This window comes from Balaenoptera borealis, assembly GCF_965194805.1.
Source record: "Balaenoptera borealis genome assembly, chromosome: 4".
Classification (NCBI taxonomy): Eukaryota; Metazoa; Chordata; class Mammalia; order Artiodactyla; family Balaenopteridae; genus Balaenoptera; species Balaenoptera borealis.
Window position 1 is genome coordinate 83890794 of NC_138861.1, and position 19154 is coordinate 83909947.

Here is a 19154-nt window from a genome sequence, read left to right on the forward strand (position 1 = left end):
CAGGAGCAGCCCTCAAGCTTCGTAAATACAGGGGCTCTATAAATACAGGGTCATTACACAAAGCACTTCAGGATAATTAAGAAATACTGTGTTCTTCCATGTTCTTTTTTTTTTTTTTTTTAAATACTTTATTTATTTATTTATTTATTTATTTATGGCTGTGTTGGGTCTTCGTTTCTGTGCAAGGACTTTCTCTAGTTGTGGCAAGCGGGGGCCACTCTTCATCGCGGTGCGCGGGCCTCTCACTATCGCGGCCTCTCTTGTTGCGGAGCACAGGCTCCAGATGCGCAGGCTCAGTAATTGTGGCTCACGGGCCCAGTTGCTCCGCGGCACGTGGGATCTTCCCAGACCAGGGCTCGAACCCGTGTCCCCTGCTTGGCAGGCAGATTCTCAACCACTGCGCCACCAGGGAAGCCCTTCTTCCATGTTCTTAATTTTTTTTCTAGATTTACTTTCCAAAAGCAACTTTATAGAAACTTTTAAGTTTGCAATATAAGTTTTTAAGTTAACATATTATCAGCCTAATTTTTAATGTATGTGTGAGATTCTTCTAGGTTATTAACCTGAAAACACAATACAGTAAGATAAATTATTGTACTTCTTTTAGCTACCTATAAAAAGTCCCTTAAAATATTCTTTATTATGTGACTGTGTATATACATGCACATACAATCCTTATCCATATTCCATTCAAAAAGGTGATTCATTTAGCTAATCCCATTAAAAGGGTGCAAAATGAGGCTCATATAAGATGGGCCACCCTATATACTTTCCAGCTTAAATGGTAAAAATTTCCAGTACTCCAACCTAATGTTCACAGGGCAGTGAGGGTTACTACATAGCAAATAAGAAAAATAATGAATAACACGTGCAGAAACTGCAGCCAAGATAATATCTGAAAAGCATATTGCACTCAGTGTACTGCTAAGGTTGTATCGCAAAGGACCACCCTCTGTTTGTGGAGCCACAGGGAAGAAAACGACTTTATAGCACATGCTGGATGTGTAGTCCTTTTCCGCAGAGGCTCTGAGTTCTTCCAAAGAAGAAAGAGCAACAGTGGAAGAGAAGAGAACCGTGAATAATTTAAGTCCTGATGCAGACCCATAGGTGGTTAAAAAAAAAAAAAACCTAGGGTAGAAAACAGAGCGCTTTTATGATATCCCTGAGTTATGCATTGGATCACTATTGATATTTGTAAAAATTTAGGTTTTAGATACTCTCAACCATGGATGTGTGGTTCTTGATAGACATTTGAAAGAATTAACTTGTGTGGTAAGGTTATTCTAGACTATTCTGGAAATTATACAAATACAGAAGCAAGTTTACAAAAGTCAAGAAAGTAAACTCTAATGAGCAAAGGAGATGACCTTTTATGAGGTGGAAACACAACAGTAAAAAGAAATATATTCTGGAGAATTTTTAACATGAAGTTAAAGAAATTTAATATATGCTGTTTCTTTTATCTGATATGAGCTCTCCTCTCCTGGTCACATTCTAACTCATCAAGGAAGGCTCTTGCAGCCCATGCTCATTTCCGCATCCTCTGTAATTATTAAGTACAGGCAAGTATATCAAAAAGCTTTGTGCAACACTCATTTTTAATGTCTTATAATTTGGTTTTGCTATCTTGTACCCCTCTTGTAGCAAGAAACAATTTTTTAAATGGATGCTGTAAAAATAGTAGAAGATCTGTTTAACTGATTTCAGCTTGACTAACCTGGGTCCTGTTAAACCACATTCCCTCCCTAAGATCCGGTGATGGACGCCCACAACACATCACGCCCAGGGCTGGAAGGACATTCTTTAGTGCATGCCTGCACTTTTGCTTCCATTAGTCGACTTGGTGCTTACTGGGAATCTGGGGGTGTTTGTTCCTTAATCTGTTTATTCCTGTTGTACTTCTTAAAGTAGTCATCACTGAATTAAATGTTTCATAAGCCACCAAAAAATAATCTAACCAAAATTGTTGCTAGGAAAACCAGATATAATGTTCTAGAAAGACTTCTTGAGTTGCTGAAAAAAATTGCTGTTGAATCTAGGGATAAGATAACAGTAAACTGGGTGGAGGGCATCATTATATTGTAGTTTCCACTAAATGAAACAAACCATGGATTGTGCCTCATGAGTGAGGTTTCTGTAAGAAAAATATGCAGAATTTCAAACACAAACCCCTTTGCAATGTATGGTTCTTTGCCCTACATCACAAGCTTACACATTTATATTTTGAGTTAAATGTTTTAAGTACGTATATTTTATGAATTCTCACTTAAATCTGACATCTTTGTTTAGCAACCAACTACTATTTCAAACCCATCAGATAGCAGGGCTTCTGCTGTTTCTTGATTCTTCTTCCAACCCAATTGTCTACTTGTATCTTGATAATGGAAGCAGATACCCTTGCTCGTGGCAGTTGCAATGTAATTTTGGGAAGTTTCTCACTACGTCATCGTCTTTTAAAAAAAAAAAAAACAAGCATTGTTCTTGCCTAGGGAATTCATACTCTGCTTTTAACACCTGAGTTAGCCACATCCATAGAGTTGGTAAGAGTCCTCAGCCAATTTTAATTTGGGGGCATTGAAAATTGCAGTGTTAAGCAGAGAAAGCAGTAGTTGGTTGTAATAGCCATGAAAAAAGAAAACAAAGTTTAATCCTGCTTTTTTCTGATGCTTCTTTAAATCATTAATATTAGCTCACCATGCAGAGATTTTATCCTTTATTACACATTCAGCTTATGAAAAAAAAAACAAAATAAATACCAGTGTTTCCCATGGTCCCATGGTTTGACTTCACAGTGTACTTACATTGTGAGCCTGTTAAGTTGTAAAGGGAATTTGATACATGTTTTCAAATGCTTCTCTCTTTTCATGCCCATTTCCCCTTTGCTTTTTAGATCATTTCTTAGTGAGAATTCTTTTTTGACATTTACTAAATGTCAGCTGTAGTCCATGTTTAAAACATTGGCCTAGAGCCAGTGGGCTAACCAATTTATATTAGCCTTTCTTATTAGTTAAGAAAAATTAAATAAAATGTGAAAATGAAATGAAAATTGCTTTGAAGAAAAATGAAGGCTAACAGTGAAAAAGCCCATTAATGGCCTGATACTCATCCATTCCTTTGCTGTATTCACAGTTGTGTCATTTTGTGCTGCTGCTGTTCTTCCAAGGGAGGAATTAAAAATGATTCTTTCATGTAGCAGCCATTTATTGAGTACCTACTCTGGGTCAGCACTAGGAATACAAAGATGAGGAGACTGGTTCAGTCTGCAAGCAACTCACAGTCTAACAACACAATGACTCTCAGACTCAGACCAAATCTGTTCTTGGCTGAAGGCTTTGAGAAGGGCAGCTGGGCCTCCTGAAGGCACATATTTGTGCAGAACATCCACTGCTAGGAATTTTCCCTAAGGAAATAATCAGGGAAATGTGCAAAGATGTATTGAGTCTTTCAGAGTCATGATCTTCATTTCTAAGTTGAATAATAAATGACTTACCAGATGTTCCAGCGGATACTTACTGTACTTAACCTTGATAAAGAATTTAGCTCTAGGTTATTTCTCTTGTCCACTAACATTGTGCATATTAGTTGTTTCTCAGCAGTTCATTACTATCTTAACAGTTTACTGAGCCAGATCACTGTTCAGTTTTTCTTTCTTTCTCTCTAATCGCCAAGATAGCACGGATACTAGATTAAGTTAATCACGCCGATGCATATTCTGTCACTGAACTCTTGTATGAGTGTCATGGTGATTATTTCTCAAATTGCGTTTCAAAATTTGTGATAAGTTGCTCCAAAGTTAATACCAAATATGATTTTGGTATGGATGCTGGTGTTCTCTGTTCCTGGTCCACCTTTGTATAAAAGGTTACTTGATTCTACTTGGCCATTGTCAGTAGCTTCGGAAGAAAATTGAGGCACATGAGCTATGTAATCAAGCGCTTGGTATTTACTTTGGTTGATTCACCAGGTTGGCTGAGAGCAGGTTGAGAAGTTAGCTTATTCCCTACTGTTAATTTAAGTTGTTTTAAATGTGTAGTACATCATCTAAGATCAGCTTATGGAGGCTCAAAACTTTTATTTTCAAGGTATAGGAGAACAGTTAGTGTTTGGACTACCATTCAACAGCCTTTCTGGCTTTCTTTTTCTTCAAAAATGAAGAATTAGAAGTTCTGATATTATTTGTTAGGAAGTAATGGAATATCTGAACTCAAATGTCATTTTTTTTTTTATTTTTATTTATTTATTTATTTATTTTATTTTATGGCTGTGTTATGTCTTCGTTTCTGTGCGAGGGCCTTCTCTAGTTGTGGCCAGCGAGGGTCACTCTTCATCGTGATGCGCGGGTCTCTCTTGTTGCGGAGCACAGGCTCCAGACGCGCAGGCTCAGCAATTGTGGCTCACGGGCCCAGCCGCTCTGCGGCACGTGGGATCTTCCCAGACCAGGGCTCGAACCCGTGTCCCCTGCATTAGCAGGCAGATTCTCAACCACTGCGCCACCAGGGAAGCCCTCAAATGTCATTTTTTAAAACAAATTTATGCACACATTCTGGTAAACTAGTACTTAACAAGGCATTGTAGTTTCTATCTGTCACCTAGAGGTTTGTTTCCAAGCCTTTATTTTTCCCTTAAAGTGGCAAACCAGGCTAACAGAGAACTAAACATTTGTAAACCTAAGACTTCTCCGTGATGATTCTTTAGAGACCTATTCATTTGTCTCTTCTGCTGCTTTTATGCTTCAAGACAGTGACATCTTAAAATTCCCTTTTTCAAAAAACAAAATTAATTAATAATTTGTTCTAATTTAAGGGTTTCTCCTCTTCAAAAATCTGAAGTTGTTGAGATGGTTAAGAAACAAGTTAAAGTCATAACACTTGCCATTGGCGATGGAGCAAATGACGTCAGCATGATACAGACGGCACATGTTGGAGTTGGAATAAGTGGCAATGAAGGCCTTCAGGCAGCCAATTCTTCTGACTACTCCATAGCTCAGGTAAAGCATCATTTCTGTAAAACACACTGTTTGTCAACTGACACTATGAAGAGGAAAATACTAATTTTTTTCCATTCTTATTTTAGTTCAAATATTTGAAGAATTTGTTGATGGTTCATGGTGCCTGGAACTATAACAGAGTCTCCAAGTGCATTTTGTACTGCTTCTACAAGAATATAGTCCTCTATATTATTGAGGTAATCCCAAGTTCAGTTTAAAAATCCTTGTCATTTGCATATATATTTGAAACTTTTTTTTGTGAAGACATTTCCTTATCCCTTTAATTAATCCTTCATTTGCCCACTTTTTATAACTTCTAAATATGTTAAAACAAAAAGTTCGTCAGCCATGGAGAATAATGTTGGAATTGTGGCTAAAAACATTATATTGCTTTGGTAAGAAATGATGAATTACAATTGCTAATGAAGTAATGTGTTCGGCTTTTAAAAGACTACAAACTATGTAGCATTTTTTTTTATAAAGTTCAAAAACATACGAGAGAAGTCAGTACACTCTTTAGGGATGTACACAAGCAAAACTGTGTTTAACAAGAAAAGGAAGGGAATAGTGGACATAAAACTGAGGCTATCAGTTCTACTGAGGGGTCTAATCAGGAAAAATACACAGGTAGTTTTGCTAATATTGGTCATCTTGTACTTCTTATTATGTTTCAGACTTACATAATTATATACAAGTATTCTTGCTGTTCGGGTCTGTTTTTTTGGGGTTTTTTTTATTTTTATTTATTTATTTATTTTTAAGGCTGTGTTGGATCTTCGTTTCTGTGCGAGGGCTTTCTCTAGTTGCGGCAAGTGGGGTCCACTCTTCATCGCGGTGCGCGGGCCTCACGTTATCGCGGCCTCTCTTGTTGCGGAGCACAGGCTCCAGACGCGCAGGCTCAGTAATTGTGGCTCACGGGCCCAGTTGCTCCGCGGCACGTGGGATCTTCCCAGACCAGGGCTCGAACCCGTGTCCCCTGCATTGGCAGGCAGATTCTCAACCACTGCGCTACCAGGGAAGCCCCTCGGGTCTGTTTTGGTTTCTGAGTTTGGTAGGTGAAAAGAGTCTAGATAATGAGGAGTTTGTCTAAGAATTATCAGAATAATTCAGTTCCTGTGCCAAAGGAATTTCTATATTCCTTTTCATGTAGCAAATATAACATCATTTTTTAACATGAAAAGTTAACCTGGGTCAGGAATATCACTTTTAAGAGGATGCATTTTGTTCTGCAAATATTTTTGCAGTACCTGCTGGATGCCAGGCACCAGGCTTAGTTCACCAAGTACGAAGTAAATCAAGCAAGGTTCCTAGCCTCCAGAAGCTTGCCAATAGAAATGTAAAACAAGCCACATGTGTAATTTTACATTTTCTGGGAACCACATTAACAACAAGTCAAAATTAAAGCCCAAATTAATTTTAAATTATATTTCATTTAACTCGGTATACTCAATAGTATTATTTCAACATGGAATCACTATAAAAAATTATTAATGCAATATTTCACATTCTTTTCTTCATACTAAGTGTTCACAATCTGGTGTGTATTTTACACATGCAGTATATCTCAGTTTGGACTAATCACATTTCCAGTGTTCACGAGCCACATGGCCAGTGGCTACCCCCCTGGAGAGCACAGCACCAGTAGATGAATAAGTAAACTGAACACTCAGGATGTGATAAATAAGTTATTTATCTTTTTTTTTTTTAACATATGACCATTTTATCATCAGAAGCTATATTTGTAATACTTAAACTCTAGGTGTTACCAGTTTATTGCTCCTCTTGCAGCTTCACAAAGCATGACAATGAGCTCTCCATAGCTTGTTAAGAAAACCCTCCATCTTCCAGTGTCAGAGGACCTGCCTACACCCTCATAAATCTGCCCTGGGGTCCCTTACAGATGTTTGTTTATGCCACCTTGCCCTCTACTCTGTTGACTGTTTCTACACATCTATCAGAAGAGACACCACCTAACCATATGCCATGTGGAAATAATATCCCATACTTCACACCGCAGAAGTAACACCATAAACAAAACAATCAGTAGACTCCACATTTCCCCTATTGATACATTAGTTGGGAACTGCTGTATATTTGCTTCAGCTGTTCTTTATGCCTCTGAATGTTTATCTCCTTAGCAAAATGTTGATTGAGCATAGTTCTTATTATGAGTCAGACTAATAAAAATAAAACTTAGTTTTGAAGTGTGCAGGTAGTTTTATTTATTGGTCACTAAAAATCTATAATTAGGTTGCAACCCATTAGATAAAATAAACACTTTAAATACTTGGAAACATGAATAAGATAATCTATTAATTTACTTATTGTTCATTACTGCTGAATTTGGTCTGGAATAGTCTGTGTTTTGAAGCAAAATGCACTTCCAAAATAGCTTATGAGATCACACAAAATATTCTTTTTGTTTATATAAATTTGTGATTATTTTCTAATATAATTATTTGTAATTCCCAGTCTCCCCTATAGTCCTAACTTTTCTAGTTATATTTTCTTCTCATCCCAAAACATTGACATTCAAAAGAATATCAATTTATACAGTTTATTTACATATACTCTTGAAGGTACAAGGAGTTTAAAGCCACTGGCAGCAGTAAATCTGCTTACAAAATATTAATTTTGTAAAAAGAAATGAGTACTCAACTTGCCACTTCTTAAATCTATTTGACAATCAACAATGAAGTGGTCAAAATTATGTCTAATGGGAGAAATAAAAGATATTAAGCTCAAATGAAAAACTAAATCTGCATGCTCTGTTTCAAATCCAGAGTTATGTGATTTGTGGTTGATTAGCCCTAAATTTTACTAGGCTTTGAATTTAAAGCCTCTTCGAGAGATATTTAACACTGATCAGATTCTTTACATGTTGAAAGGGAAGTAAGTCCTAAACTTTACTGGAAATCTCGTAAGTTTATTTTTCTTTTAACAGTTTATGGAAATGTATTTTGAATATAATTCAACTATTTTGGAAATGAATTGACCTCTTAAATCAATTCCCGGATACCCAACTTTTGCCAGCTAAAACAAGTTCTGCAGATGTTAATGGCTCATGTCAATACTGTGAATGAATAGACAGAAAACACATCATTGAATGTCTCTAGTGAGGACAACTGCCAGTCTCGAATCTCCCCTTTCAGTTTTTTGTGCTGTTCAGGCGTGGGAGCAGAATACTCACTGACTATTTGTAAGCTGCTGTTTAATATGCAGAAATGCTCCCTCGGGGAAATGTCTGTGAAGTTTTAACTGCCACGCCTCTACTAGGACATGGAAATTAGAAAATAATACCAGGACAGGCAGGTCTGAAGTTTCCTTGCTAATAAAGGAATGGTATGGAATGCTACGGGTTTTATAGATTATCTGCAAGAACTGCTTTTGCCATCGCCATACTGCCAGGAATGTCACTATCTAGCTACTCCGTTGCCATAAATTACAGTCAAACAAATAAATACAGATTTGGCAGGTGGCAGTATAAAGCACTTGCTTATGGTGGCCGCCCAGCAGCAGCCCTAGGTGTTCACTGAAATTACTGACATTTTCTAAAGAGATTTTTTTTTTTCAATTTCTCTGAAACATCTAACTCCTTCCTAGCAAAATAAGACCTTTTCTTCCAAATAATCAGTCACATCCAGGTTTTCCAGCAAGATCCCAAAGCAATGTAGCGTTTCTAATTTCCAGAAGCTTTGATTAAAGTCAATGGGGTGATACTTTCCCAGCAAGTTGTGCTGGGATATGGATTTCCTGTGACTTTAAATAATTTAGATACCTCCCCAGAGGGGCTGATGTTTTCTTTCTGCATCCATGGTTTTGTTGAGTCAAAGGAGGGACTTTTATGTATTTATAGTAATTTAGGTGTTGTTTTATTAAGTATGGGATGCATTTCTAATATATCTTTTAACTACAAATCTCAGACTAACGTGAAATCAGCCTTCTGGTAGACTTCTTCACTGTTAAAAAACCTCTTTTCCTTTAAAATATGTAAACTTCAATGCCAAAATGTTTGTATGAAGATGTGTACTATATTGGAAGGATCAACTCCTATCTAGTCATTTCTCCTTTTTTAAAAAAAGAAATTAGAATATTAACTTTCTAAAGTGCAGGAAGAGTCTTTCTAGAAACATGCTCACATACCTTTCAGTAGGAAAAATGAAACGGTAAAAATGTGTTGATAGCTTTCCACTTAAAAATGTCTGCATTTCTCTCATAAAGCCTTCAAGTGGTGCATTTTAAAATAAACTTGGACCGCGAGCATGCTGGTTTATTTGCAAGTTATTTTGAACTGGAAACGTTATGTAAATATCCATTGATTTGAGGGAGATTCCTAAATTTCAAGCTCGTAGTGGTGTTTTAATCAGCACGGAAAGTTACGTACAAAGAGGCCAGGAGGCCATTCACATTTACAAATGTTCATTAACACACACATTTATTAACATAAATTTCTCCTATTATGCAGTATTGATGATTACAAATGCATTTATCACTATAAGCCTTGAGCCAAATCATGTCCATTAGAGGAATTTGGTACGCATGCAGCTTTGGCTTTCTTCAGACCAATGAAGATTAGACTGTATCTTCTTAGACTACTAAGGCCATAACTGAAAGTTTGTGTTTAAAAATTCTTTATATTACCATCATACCCTAAGAAATCTGAATACCCCAATAGATCACAGTTGCCTTCGGGGAGAACCATTACCGTCACCCAGAGCATCACAAATATGTATTTACATAATCCACATCTCAAAAAGGCCAAGTGTGAAAACACAATAGATAGCATTGAAGTCTGTCTTGTCAATTTGTGTCTACTTAATGCTTTAAAAAAAAAAAAAAAAAAAGTTTAAAGTCAGCAGCACCCGAAGGAATAAATTTAACTTCATGTGACGATGCTAAGTTCTTTTCAGGTTTGCGTGTAGCAGTGAGTGATCTGGCTCCTAGCAGAGGGCACATGTTCAAATTTTTTCTGTAAATATATGTAGCAAAGCAAGTAAGAATTTCAGATTTGCCTCTGATTTCTATGCTTCTGTTCTTTTTGTTGTTAATGTGTGTTACAAGCCTAACACAATTTGGACTTATTTTTCATGTGCTATTGCTACTTTGTTCTCTTTTCCATCTCATGAAGCCGACACTGGTTTTTATATACACTCAGTCATTCCTTTCCGCTATAAAAAGGAAAAAGATCAATGTGGGTACAGAAACTGTTCATAGGGAGGCCAGCCTGGGTACATACTGATAAATGGTGAGTTTGTAGCAGTTCATGCTTCCGTAATGAGGTTAAATGAAACGTGAAGTGTAGCAAAGTCCCTGCAACTCCAATTCAAAAATTCACTTGACCGGCATGTCCAGACCGCTGTCCCCTAACTGGTTTTCGGTTGTTGTTGTTATGTTTTGGCTTTGTGTTTGTGTTTATGTAATCTCATTGTTGGACCAGACATTTTACTCTTCCAGATGAATGTGATTTTTAATTACATTTTATGTCTGCTTTTTAAAAAAATAATTCGGAGATTATTGATTTACTGATATTCACTTTAATTTTCCATTTGTCTTAAACATGCTGGAGAAAGTTTCCCTATACTGCCCCTTAATTTTGTAGCCAAAGTTAAGCTTTCTGTTTTTAAGAGAACTGCAAAATGTATAAGAACGTGTTGCTCTATTAAAGATTTGTTTTTAATCAAAGCATAAATTTAAGCTACAAAATATTTTTATATAAAGAAGCACATTTATTATATTAAAATATATATTTTTAATATATAAATTCAAATTTTGCATTCTGATGGCTATAATTATCAAGAACCATAAAAAAAAAAAAGTTATGTTCTTTGACCCATTAATTCTACTTCTAAGAATTCATCCTAAAAGGAAAAAGAAAAAAGGACATGAGGAAATTTTGGAGGTGATAGATATGTCTGTTACCTTGATTAGGTGATGGTTTCATGCATGCATGCATGCATATGCCCAAACTCACCAAATTGTATACATTAAATGTGTGTCATTTTTGTATGTCAGTTATACCTCAATAAAGCTATTTTTATTAAAAAATAATTCATCCTAAGAAAGAGATGTTTAGGATTTCTGTACAAGAATATTCAGTTCAGAATTATGTATAATAGCAAAAACCAGAAGCAAGCTAAATATCCAGAAGCAAGCTAAAACAGTTATAGCCACACTGTAGGGGATATATGTCCATTAACATCATTTTAAAGGACATGTAACAACTTAAGAAAAATGTGTATTATATAATGTTAAGGAGAGGAGCAGGACATGACACTATATATAGCTTTCCAGTAAGATAAATCTATGAATATATATAAATGAACTACTACATGAATACAACCAAAGTGGAAGAAAATAAATGGTGATGGTATTATTATAGGAAACTATTTTATTTTCTAAATAAACAAATTTTTAATTATAATGAAAACAACAATAATCTTTAAATAGCTATCAGAAGGTAGATATTTTAAAAGGGAATTAAAGCTCTAAAATTTTAATTGCATAAAATATATTCTCTAAAGTGCCTTTTAGGAAACAAGGTTATATCTAATTTTTTTTAAAGTCTGTGATTGCCCATTGATATAGTTCTTTTTTGATTCAACAAGTGGAACCAATTCTGACTTAAATAGCAAAGACCTTACGAAAGAATCCCTTCAAATTAAAAAGCAAACCAAAAAAATGCCATTTTCAAGAGAGTCGTGAAAATACTATGTCAGTGAGGCTTTTATGCAGTGGTTGAGTATACAGCAGATTCTAAGCAACGAATTTATGGTTTTTGTGTTCTAATTTGGGGGGTTTGGGATTGTTTTCTTCCTAGATCTGGTTTGCCTTCGTTAATGGCTTTTCTGGACAGATCCTCTTTGAGAGATGGTGCATAGGTCTTTATAACGTGGTAAGTTTAGGACTTTTTATTATTCCTGTTCTATTGAATACTTTGAGATAGACGTTCACCCTCCATTTGGCTGCCTGGTATAATGACGAGTTTGTGCACTTTAGATGTTTACAGCAATGCCACCCTTAACTCTGGGAATATTTGAGAGATCATGCAGAAAAGAGAATATGTTGAAGTATCCTGAATTATACAAAACATCTCAGAATGCCCTGGACTTCAACACCAAGGTAGGAACCAGTGCCCTGGTGGGACTTGCTTTACTGCTCCAATTGCTTGGGGCATTGGATCTTCTAAAGCCAAGGAAACAACTCCAGGGTCCTGACCATGACAGGTCAGATTTGCTTAGTGTTCTGATATGGACTGAGAAGTTGCTTTGTTTTGTTTTGCTATAGATTTGAACTATAGCCACAATTCACTGGGGTTTGCCAGGCAGCAGTAAACTGGGTCTAGCAGGCAGAAGAGGTGCCCCTTGGGCCCTCTGACTTTCTGTCTTTACAGTGTTCTGGGGCAATGGTCACTCCTCACAGGGGTCAGTACTGCAGGACAAGGACTGTCCTTACACATATAAAGTGGTGAGAGGTAATATATCATTCTTTTCTAATTTTCTGTTTTGTGGAATAACCTTGTCCTTATTGGAATATTAGGTTGTTTGTATTGGGCATTGAAAATATAGTCTCTGGTAGATAACTCAGCCATAATACTCAGTATTTCCAAGACATAAAATTTAATACAAGATTAAATATCCAACGCTTTATCTAAAATCATATTCCGGGTTTATGTCCTACATAACAAGCCATGGGCTCCTGTCATCTTTGTGGTCCATGGTATTTCTTCATCTCAGCAACAAAAATATCTAATTTCCTGAAGAGTTTACTTTCCTGCAGTTATTTATTCTAAAATGTTTCCACTAGTATGTTAGTAATTCGTGTTTCTATCCAGTGTGAGGGAGGAAAAAATTTTTTTTAATTTTATAACAGTCAAGGTGGATGCCGTTTTGAAACGATAATAAAAGTATCAAATACACCTTCACAGAATTTTTTCCCAGTCAATATAGTGCATGTTTATTATGCTATGCATGTTATGTTACTAATAATTACATGTAACCTAAATTCAGTGTTCTGAATTTAGGAAATTAATGTAGGATATTTTAAATATTTATTATTTCATAAAATTCTCAAATGACATTTGTACTCAGTATATCAAGGGAATAGAGTGAAACAGGTGTGTCAGTGCCTCTAACCTCCTACAGTAAATGATGATGTTAAGTTTATCACCAGGATGTTATTCATCTTCTGAGATGAGGTCTTGAAGAATGCACTGTGCACAGTGTGTCCAGGTGTGCAGATGCATACAACTTGAGGGCATGGTTTTAAACAACTGAATTTGGTTAAATTAAAAAAAAAAAAAAAAAAAAAACTAAAGCGTTCTTTGACTTACACCATTGGTTCTAAAAAGTATTTTTAGTGGTCTCTTAAAACCATTGCTATTTATAATATGCAATGTCTATGCTCTTATTTTTAAATGTTTTATTTTTTGATTCTTTAAAATTTAATTTTGATGTCCAGTTTGTGTTAAATTCCACTGCCTTGCTGTAATGTTTTTCATTACCTATGGTGAGTATTTTCAAGTGACGGAAAGCCATATCAGGGCAGATACAATGGACCATGAGCTCTTGTTTCCTTGAAAATGTAATCTGAGAGCTGGGAAGGTTCCAGGCCTACTGGCATGCTAACAGTAATCCTCACCGACCCAGGCAGTTACATCAACCTCAGTCACACTTCCCCATCTCCCGTAGCTCAGGCTCCACGGTGCTCTCTCAAGAGTTAACTTCCCAGCCACTACCTTGGCCATGGTACTGTTGCTTATAAACATAAACTGATCCTCACAGGATTACCCAAAACCACCCCTAGAGGGACTTCCCTGGTGGTGCAGTGGTTAAGAATCCACCTGCCAATGCAGGGGACACGGTTTCGAGCCCTGGTCTGGGAAGATCCCACATGCCACGGAGCAACTAAGCCCTGTGCACCACAACCACAGAGCCTGCGCTCTAGAGCCTGTGAGCCACAGCTACTGAGTCCACGTGCTGCAACTGCTGAAGCCCGTGTGCCTAGAGCCCGTGCTCTGCAACAAGAAAAGCCACCACAATGAGAAGCCCGCGCACCGCAGAGTAGCCCCTGCTCACCACAACTAGAGAAAGCCCGCGTGCAGCAATGAAGACCCAACGCAGCCAAAAATAAATAAATAAATAAATAAATAAATTTATTTATTTAAAAAAAAAACTCTTCTAGAAAGTCACATCCTTTCACGCCCTTTGCATATGGCGACTTGGAAACAGCTTTGTGGCTAGTGAAAAGGTGTAGCAGGTCATATATAGTTTTATGTGTGAGCATCCTTCCTTGTACTTTTTGCTATTCTTTTGTTGTATACAAAGTATTTCACTGTCTGCAAAGCCCATGCATTTAGAAAAGTTACCAGATCAACCCAAATAGATTCTACAACTCCAGTATTCATTTAAATATTTATAGATACACAAGATGCCAACAATTTTTATAGGGTTTATGGTTTTTTCTAATGATTTCAGTGAAAATTATTTGAATAAATCCCATATGAACATTTTAAAATTCAGGGACACATGGTTACAAAATGCATATTTGTATACACAGCAATTGCTGCGGGTCCCCAATGTAGAAGCACTGTTGCCCTGAATGATGATGATTACGTTTGTTATGGTAAAAAGGGTCGGAGGTTCTGAGGTCATGACAGGGGTTAAAGGATTAACATGTGACAATAAGTATCAGTCAGGAAAATGGAAAAGTAGAACTAATTTTTCTTGCACCCACCTGTGCTTTCTGTCAAATAAAAACTTGCAGTAATGACATAGTGAGGAGAAGAGACAAAGGTTAATGAGTAACACAAGTTCAAATGTGTAATGTATTGGAGCGTAAATTGGATCATACAACCCGGTGTGGCTGGGTGAACTAACAAAGGAGGTTGAGATCACAGTGGAAAATTTTGGGAGGCAGGCAACTTAATTTCTGTTGTTTGAACAGCTTAAAACTGTTAATACATGCCTATTTTATTTAGCATAGGTTTTGTTTGCAAGAAGCAATTTTGAATGACAAAACTGCAACCATTCAAAGGGCCATAAGAGTTCTAAACAGTTTTTCTATAACTTAATCTTTCACATCCATGTTACAAAGAAAAGATCAGTGATACTTGCTTTCTTGTTCTTAAAATACAATAGATGAGAAAGCAATAACAATTAAATGACGTTATAATTGTATGAAGTTTGATGTTGACAGGTGTTTAAAAATTATGAAAGTCTTTTATTACTTCGGTCCTAGTGAAAATGCTTTGCTTTAAGGAATTATACAACTTAAGTGTTACACTTGCTATTTTTTGTGTGTGTGTGTATGTGTGTGGAGGGAGAGAGAGAGAGAGAGAATGCACTATATCCTTACCATTAAAAAGTTTACACTTTTATTGCACATGGAAAAGAGAAAGTAGGGATTTCACTAAATTACAATCTTTTCAAAAGTCTATTCTTCTGGAATTATGAAAATAGTCCCACTTAAAGAATTTCACGGTCTACAGTTATTTGAAATTTTATTTTCTTTTTAAGGCAGAAATTTAAACTTTTAATACTTGGTTTTTAAGAAGTAGAAAAAATTTCAGTGAAGCTGAAAAAACATTTTGAGAAACATAAAAATAAATAAATGACCCATGAAGGTCTAAGAGGCAGAAAGTGTCTGTCAGTTCTATTAATTCACAGTGGTGGCCCGAGAGAAACACGTTTTGTGAATCTAGCTCACAGATAAAAAGAAAGGTCAGGGTTCACAGAGCTAGTTTATCGCAAATGGTTCTCATGGATTTTTGTTTTCCCTCAGGTTTTCTGGGTTCATTGTTTAAATGGCCTCTTCCACTCAGTTATTCTGTTTTGGTTTCCACTAAAAGCCCTTCAGTATGGTAAGTAGAAAGGATATGCATGCTAAGAGATGACTTTTTACTTGTTTAGAAAAATAATTCATTGTCAATATACGTTAAAAATTATAGCAGTGTTTCGTGTTATGGTATTTTTCCTTAACCTAAAATACATGCATCTAAACGTTGTACACACTTTAAAGATTTTTACTGTTCCTTTGGGAGCAAAGTGATTTAATATATGCAAAGCCTTTCTTCTCTACTTCTCATGTTTTCCAAACTTGCAGAGAGTTAAATTTTAGGGCTCTTTTTTTTCCTCTGTTGATGTACAGTTTGAAGACAATAGTGCTAATATTTTATGTGATCTATTTATTATACCTGTGAGGCTTGTATCAACTCTTTATACTGAACCTAATAAGACATGCTAGTACTTTCAAGTACTTGAGCCAGAGCTTTAAATGAGATTTTTAATATGTCTTTAAGTTCATCTTGGAGTGTACACTTTTCTCTGCTTGCTTTGAGAGGGTGATGTTATTCTGTCAGTTTTGAGAGATAGGCTTATGGTGAATTTCCTCTACACATAAAAATGATTAAGTAGCCACTTTAGAAAAGAGGTCCCTGGGACGCTTAAGCTGGTGCTACTGTGTCCGGAGCAGAACTTGCCCTGAGATCCTGAGGAAGATGGCTGACCATTCAGCTCTCAAACTACAGTACTTCAAACATGACACCTCCACCCAAGGATCTTTGCGTCCTTTAGAGGTACTGGCCGTCCTCTCAGCCTGTGAGTTAACGCTGGCCCATGAAATGCAGTGCCAGATGTTCTATCCCACCTACAGAGGGATCCTTGTAAAACATAAATCAGACCAGGTGCCTCCCTCCGCAAAACCCCACAGGCTCTATCACATTTAGAAAGAAATCCACAGCCCCAGCCTTGGCTAACCACACCCGGCTCTCCTTCTTCCCCAGCCAGCTTTCCCCCTCACCACGCTCCAGCCCGCAGGCCGTTGTGCTCTTCCTCATCTTCACCAGATGTTCCAGCTGCTCTCTCCCTCCTGCCCTCGGGTCTGTGCTCGGAGAGGCCCTCCCGGATCACCCTGCCTCAGAGACCCACCAACCCCACCCCGGCTGCCCCCCTCTCCCCGTCCTCCTGTATCCTCTTCATGGTGCTTGCTTATCGGGTGTGATATATTTGCTTTTTTTTTTTTTATAACTATCATTCTCCTCTGTTAGAATCAAAGCTCCAGAAGGGCAGGGAACTGTCCATTTAGTTCACTGTTGTTTTCGTAGTGCCTAGAGCAGTGCCTGGCTCACCGTCAACACCCAGTCCATTGTGGAGAAGTTCATGAGAGCATGAGTGGGAGGGTGTGAGTGTCACAGAGAAGGCAGTACTTTCATGTCCTAGTCGCAGATTTTCATCTCATTCCTTTATTAACTACTCTGACAGTCCAACAGTGAATACTTCTCATTTTCTGGGCCATAGAAATAAGTGTGGTAAGAAAATCTAATTAAATATAAAATATTGACCCAGTGGGCCAGGAGAGACACAGTGGCATTTTTTTTTTTTAGATAAAATTTACATACCATAAAATTCACCCTTTTAAATTGTACAATTCAGTGGTTTCTAGTATATTCACAGAATTGTGCCAATGTCCCCACTTTCTGATGCCAGAACATTTTCATCACCCCCTTCCCATGAGCAGTCACTCCTCATTTCCCCTCCTCCTCCCCCAGCCCCTGGCAACCACTGATTTTTGTCTCTGTGGGTTTGCCTTTTCTGGACATTGCATATAAATGGAATCATAATATGTGACCTTAGTTCATATTTGTTGCGGCATTAATCAGTACTTCATTCCTTTTTATGGGTGAATAATATTTCATTGTATGTACAGACCACATTTTGTTTATCCATTCATCAGTTGATGGACATTTGGATTGCTTTCACTTAGGGGAGCCATAGGGTGTTGAAATCTAGGGTACGATACAGAACTTTAGACAAGTTCTCCAGGTAGTTTATTTTCATAACGCAAAATCAATGTAGGTATGAAAAACTAGGAATGTCCCTCTATGAAACTGCTATTTTAGTGTTCTAAATCAGGAAAAAGAGAAACTTAATATCAAAAGTAGCTCAAACCAAGCGGCCTCCAAATCACCTTACCAATCCAAAACACTTCAGCAATGACAGGGTTTGAAAGGAATTCCTAAGTAATTCCAGCCCCAGAAGAGCAGATCCCGAGTCTCCCTTTGCATTTATCTGGGGAACTGCCAAAGCCAGCCAGCCTCAGCAGAACCAGTTCGCAAGGGGTGCTGTCTGAGGAACCCAAATCCAGCCAAGTCCAGAGAACATGTGCTTTCTCTTCTTAAGAGATAATAACATATAGCATAAATTGTGTTTTAACATTCTGCTTTTTTTGTCTTGTTTTTATTTTTACATAAAGAGTTTTTGTTTTCTTTAGCGTTTGAAAGGATGGGGTGCAGAAGAAATAGAAATAACTATGTAATGTACGGCTAAATATTCATTCATTCACTTGCTTCAGCGTTTCTCAAAATATGGTCACCTGAGAATACTCAAGACCTTTTCAGGTCCATGAATGAGGTCAAAATTTAATAGTTTCAAACTTTTTATATTATCAAGACATTATTTGTCTTTTTCATTGCTGATGCAAGAGGAATAGTGGGTAAAATTGCTGGTACCTTGACACAAACAGGGGTACAATTGTATTAGTAGTCATTCTTTACTGCCATGCACCCACGTTAAAAAAACAACCCCAAAAAGCTATTTCACTTAAGAATGCCCTTGAAGAAGCTGTAAACCTAATACTTTTATTAAATCCTGAAACTCGATACACATCTTATGAATATTCTGTGTGACAAAATGGGAAGTATGCGTAAAGCACTTCGGCTGCATACCAACATGCAGCAGCTTTATCAAGGTAAGAGTGTCTTGGGGCTTGTTTGAGTTGTGAGCTGAGCCAGCTACTTCCATGAGGTTACAGAATCGTGCATAAGTAAAAGATCCATTCAAAATGCAAAATGGACCAATGGATTTTTTTTAAGGTTAGGTGTATTTTTTTTTTATTGTAACATGGGTTTATAGCATTATGTAAGTTTTGTGTGTACAACAGTATATCTCTACTTCTATATGCACGACAGCATGCTTCCCACCAAAACAGTTTCAGATTCTACACTGCTACTAACCTTTAGGAAACTATCTCCACCACTGTAAGAAACTTCTTGAGTTTTAAAGTAGTATCAAGGAATAACCACAATTATTAGAAAAGATTACTAAAATACTTCTCTCCTTTATAACTCCAGCTCTCTGTGAATTTGGATTTCCCTCATATATATCAACCAAAA

General features: G+C 36.9%; 2 protein-coding genes across 7 annotated transcripts in view; both read left to right on the top strand.

Moving 5' to 3' along the window:
• Window positions 1-19154, top strand: part of ATP8A1 (ATPase phospholipid transporting 8A1) — a 235328-nt gene that overhangs the window by 178845 nt on the left and 37329 nt on the right. For 5 of the 6 annotated variants that reach the window (XM_082390480.1, XM_082390482.1, XM_082390481.1 and 2 more), the window contains 5 exons: window positions 4804-4987; window positions 5074-5184; window positions 11805-11879; window positions 11984-12106; window positions 15767-15845. In XM_082390480.1, coding sequence (XP_082246606.1) covers window positions 4804-4987; window positions 5074-5184; window positions 11805-11879; window positions 11984-12106; window positions 15767-15845 — 572 coding nt within the window. The remainder of the gene's footprint in view (window positions 1-4803; window positions 4988-5073; window positions 5185-11804; window positions 11880-11983; window positions 12107-15766; window positions 15846-19154) is intronic. The other variant, XM_082390484.1, reaches the window with a different exon arrangement.
• The window catches only part of BEND4 (BEN domain containing 4), a 371611-nt gene that overhangs the window by 70805 nt on the left and 281652 nt on the right, over window positions 1-19154 (top strand). The gene's annotated exons all lie outside the window — the stretch shown is intronic.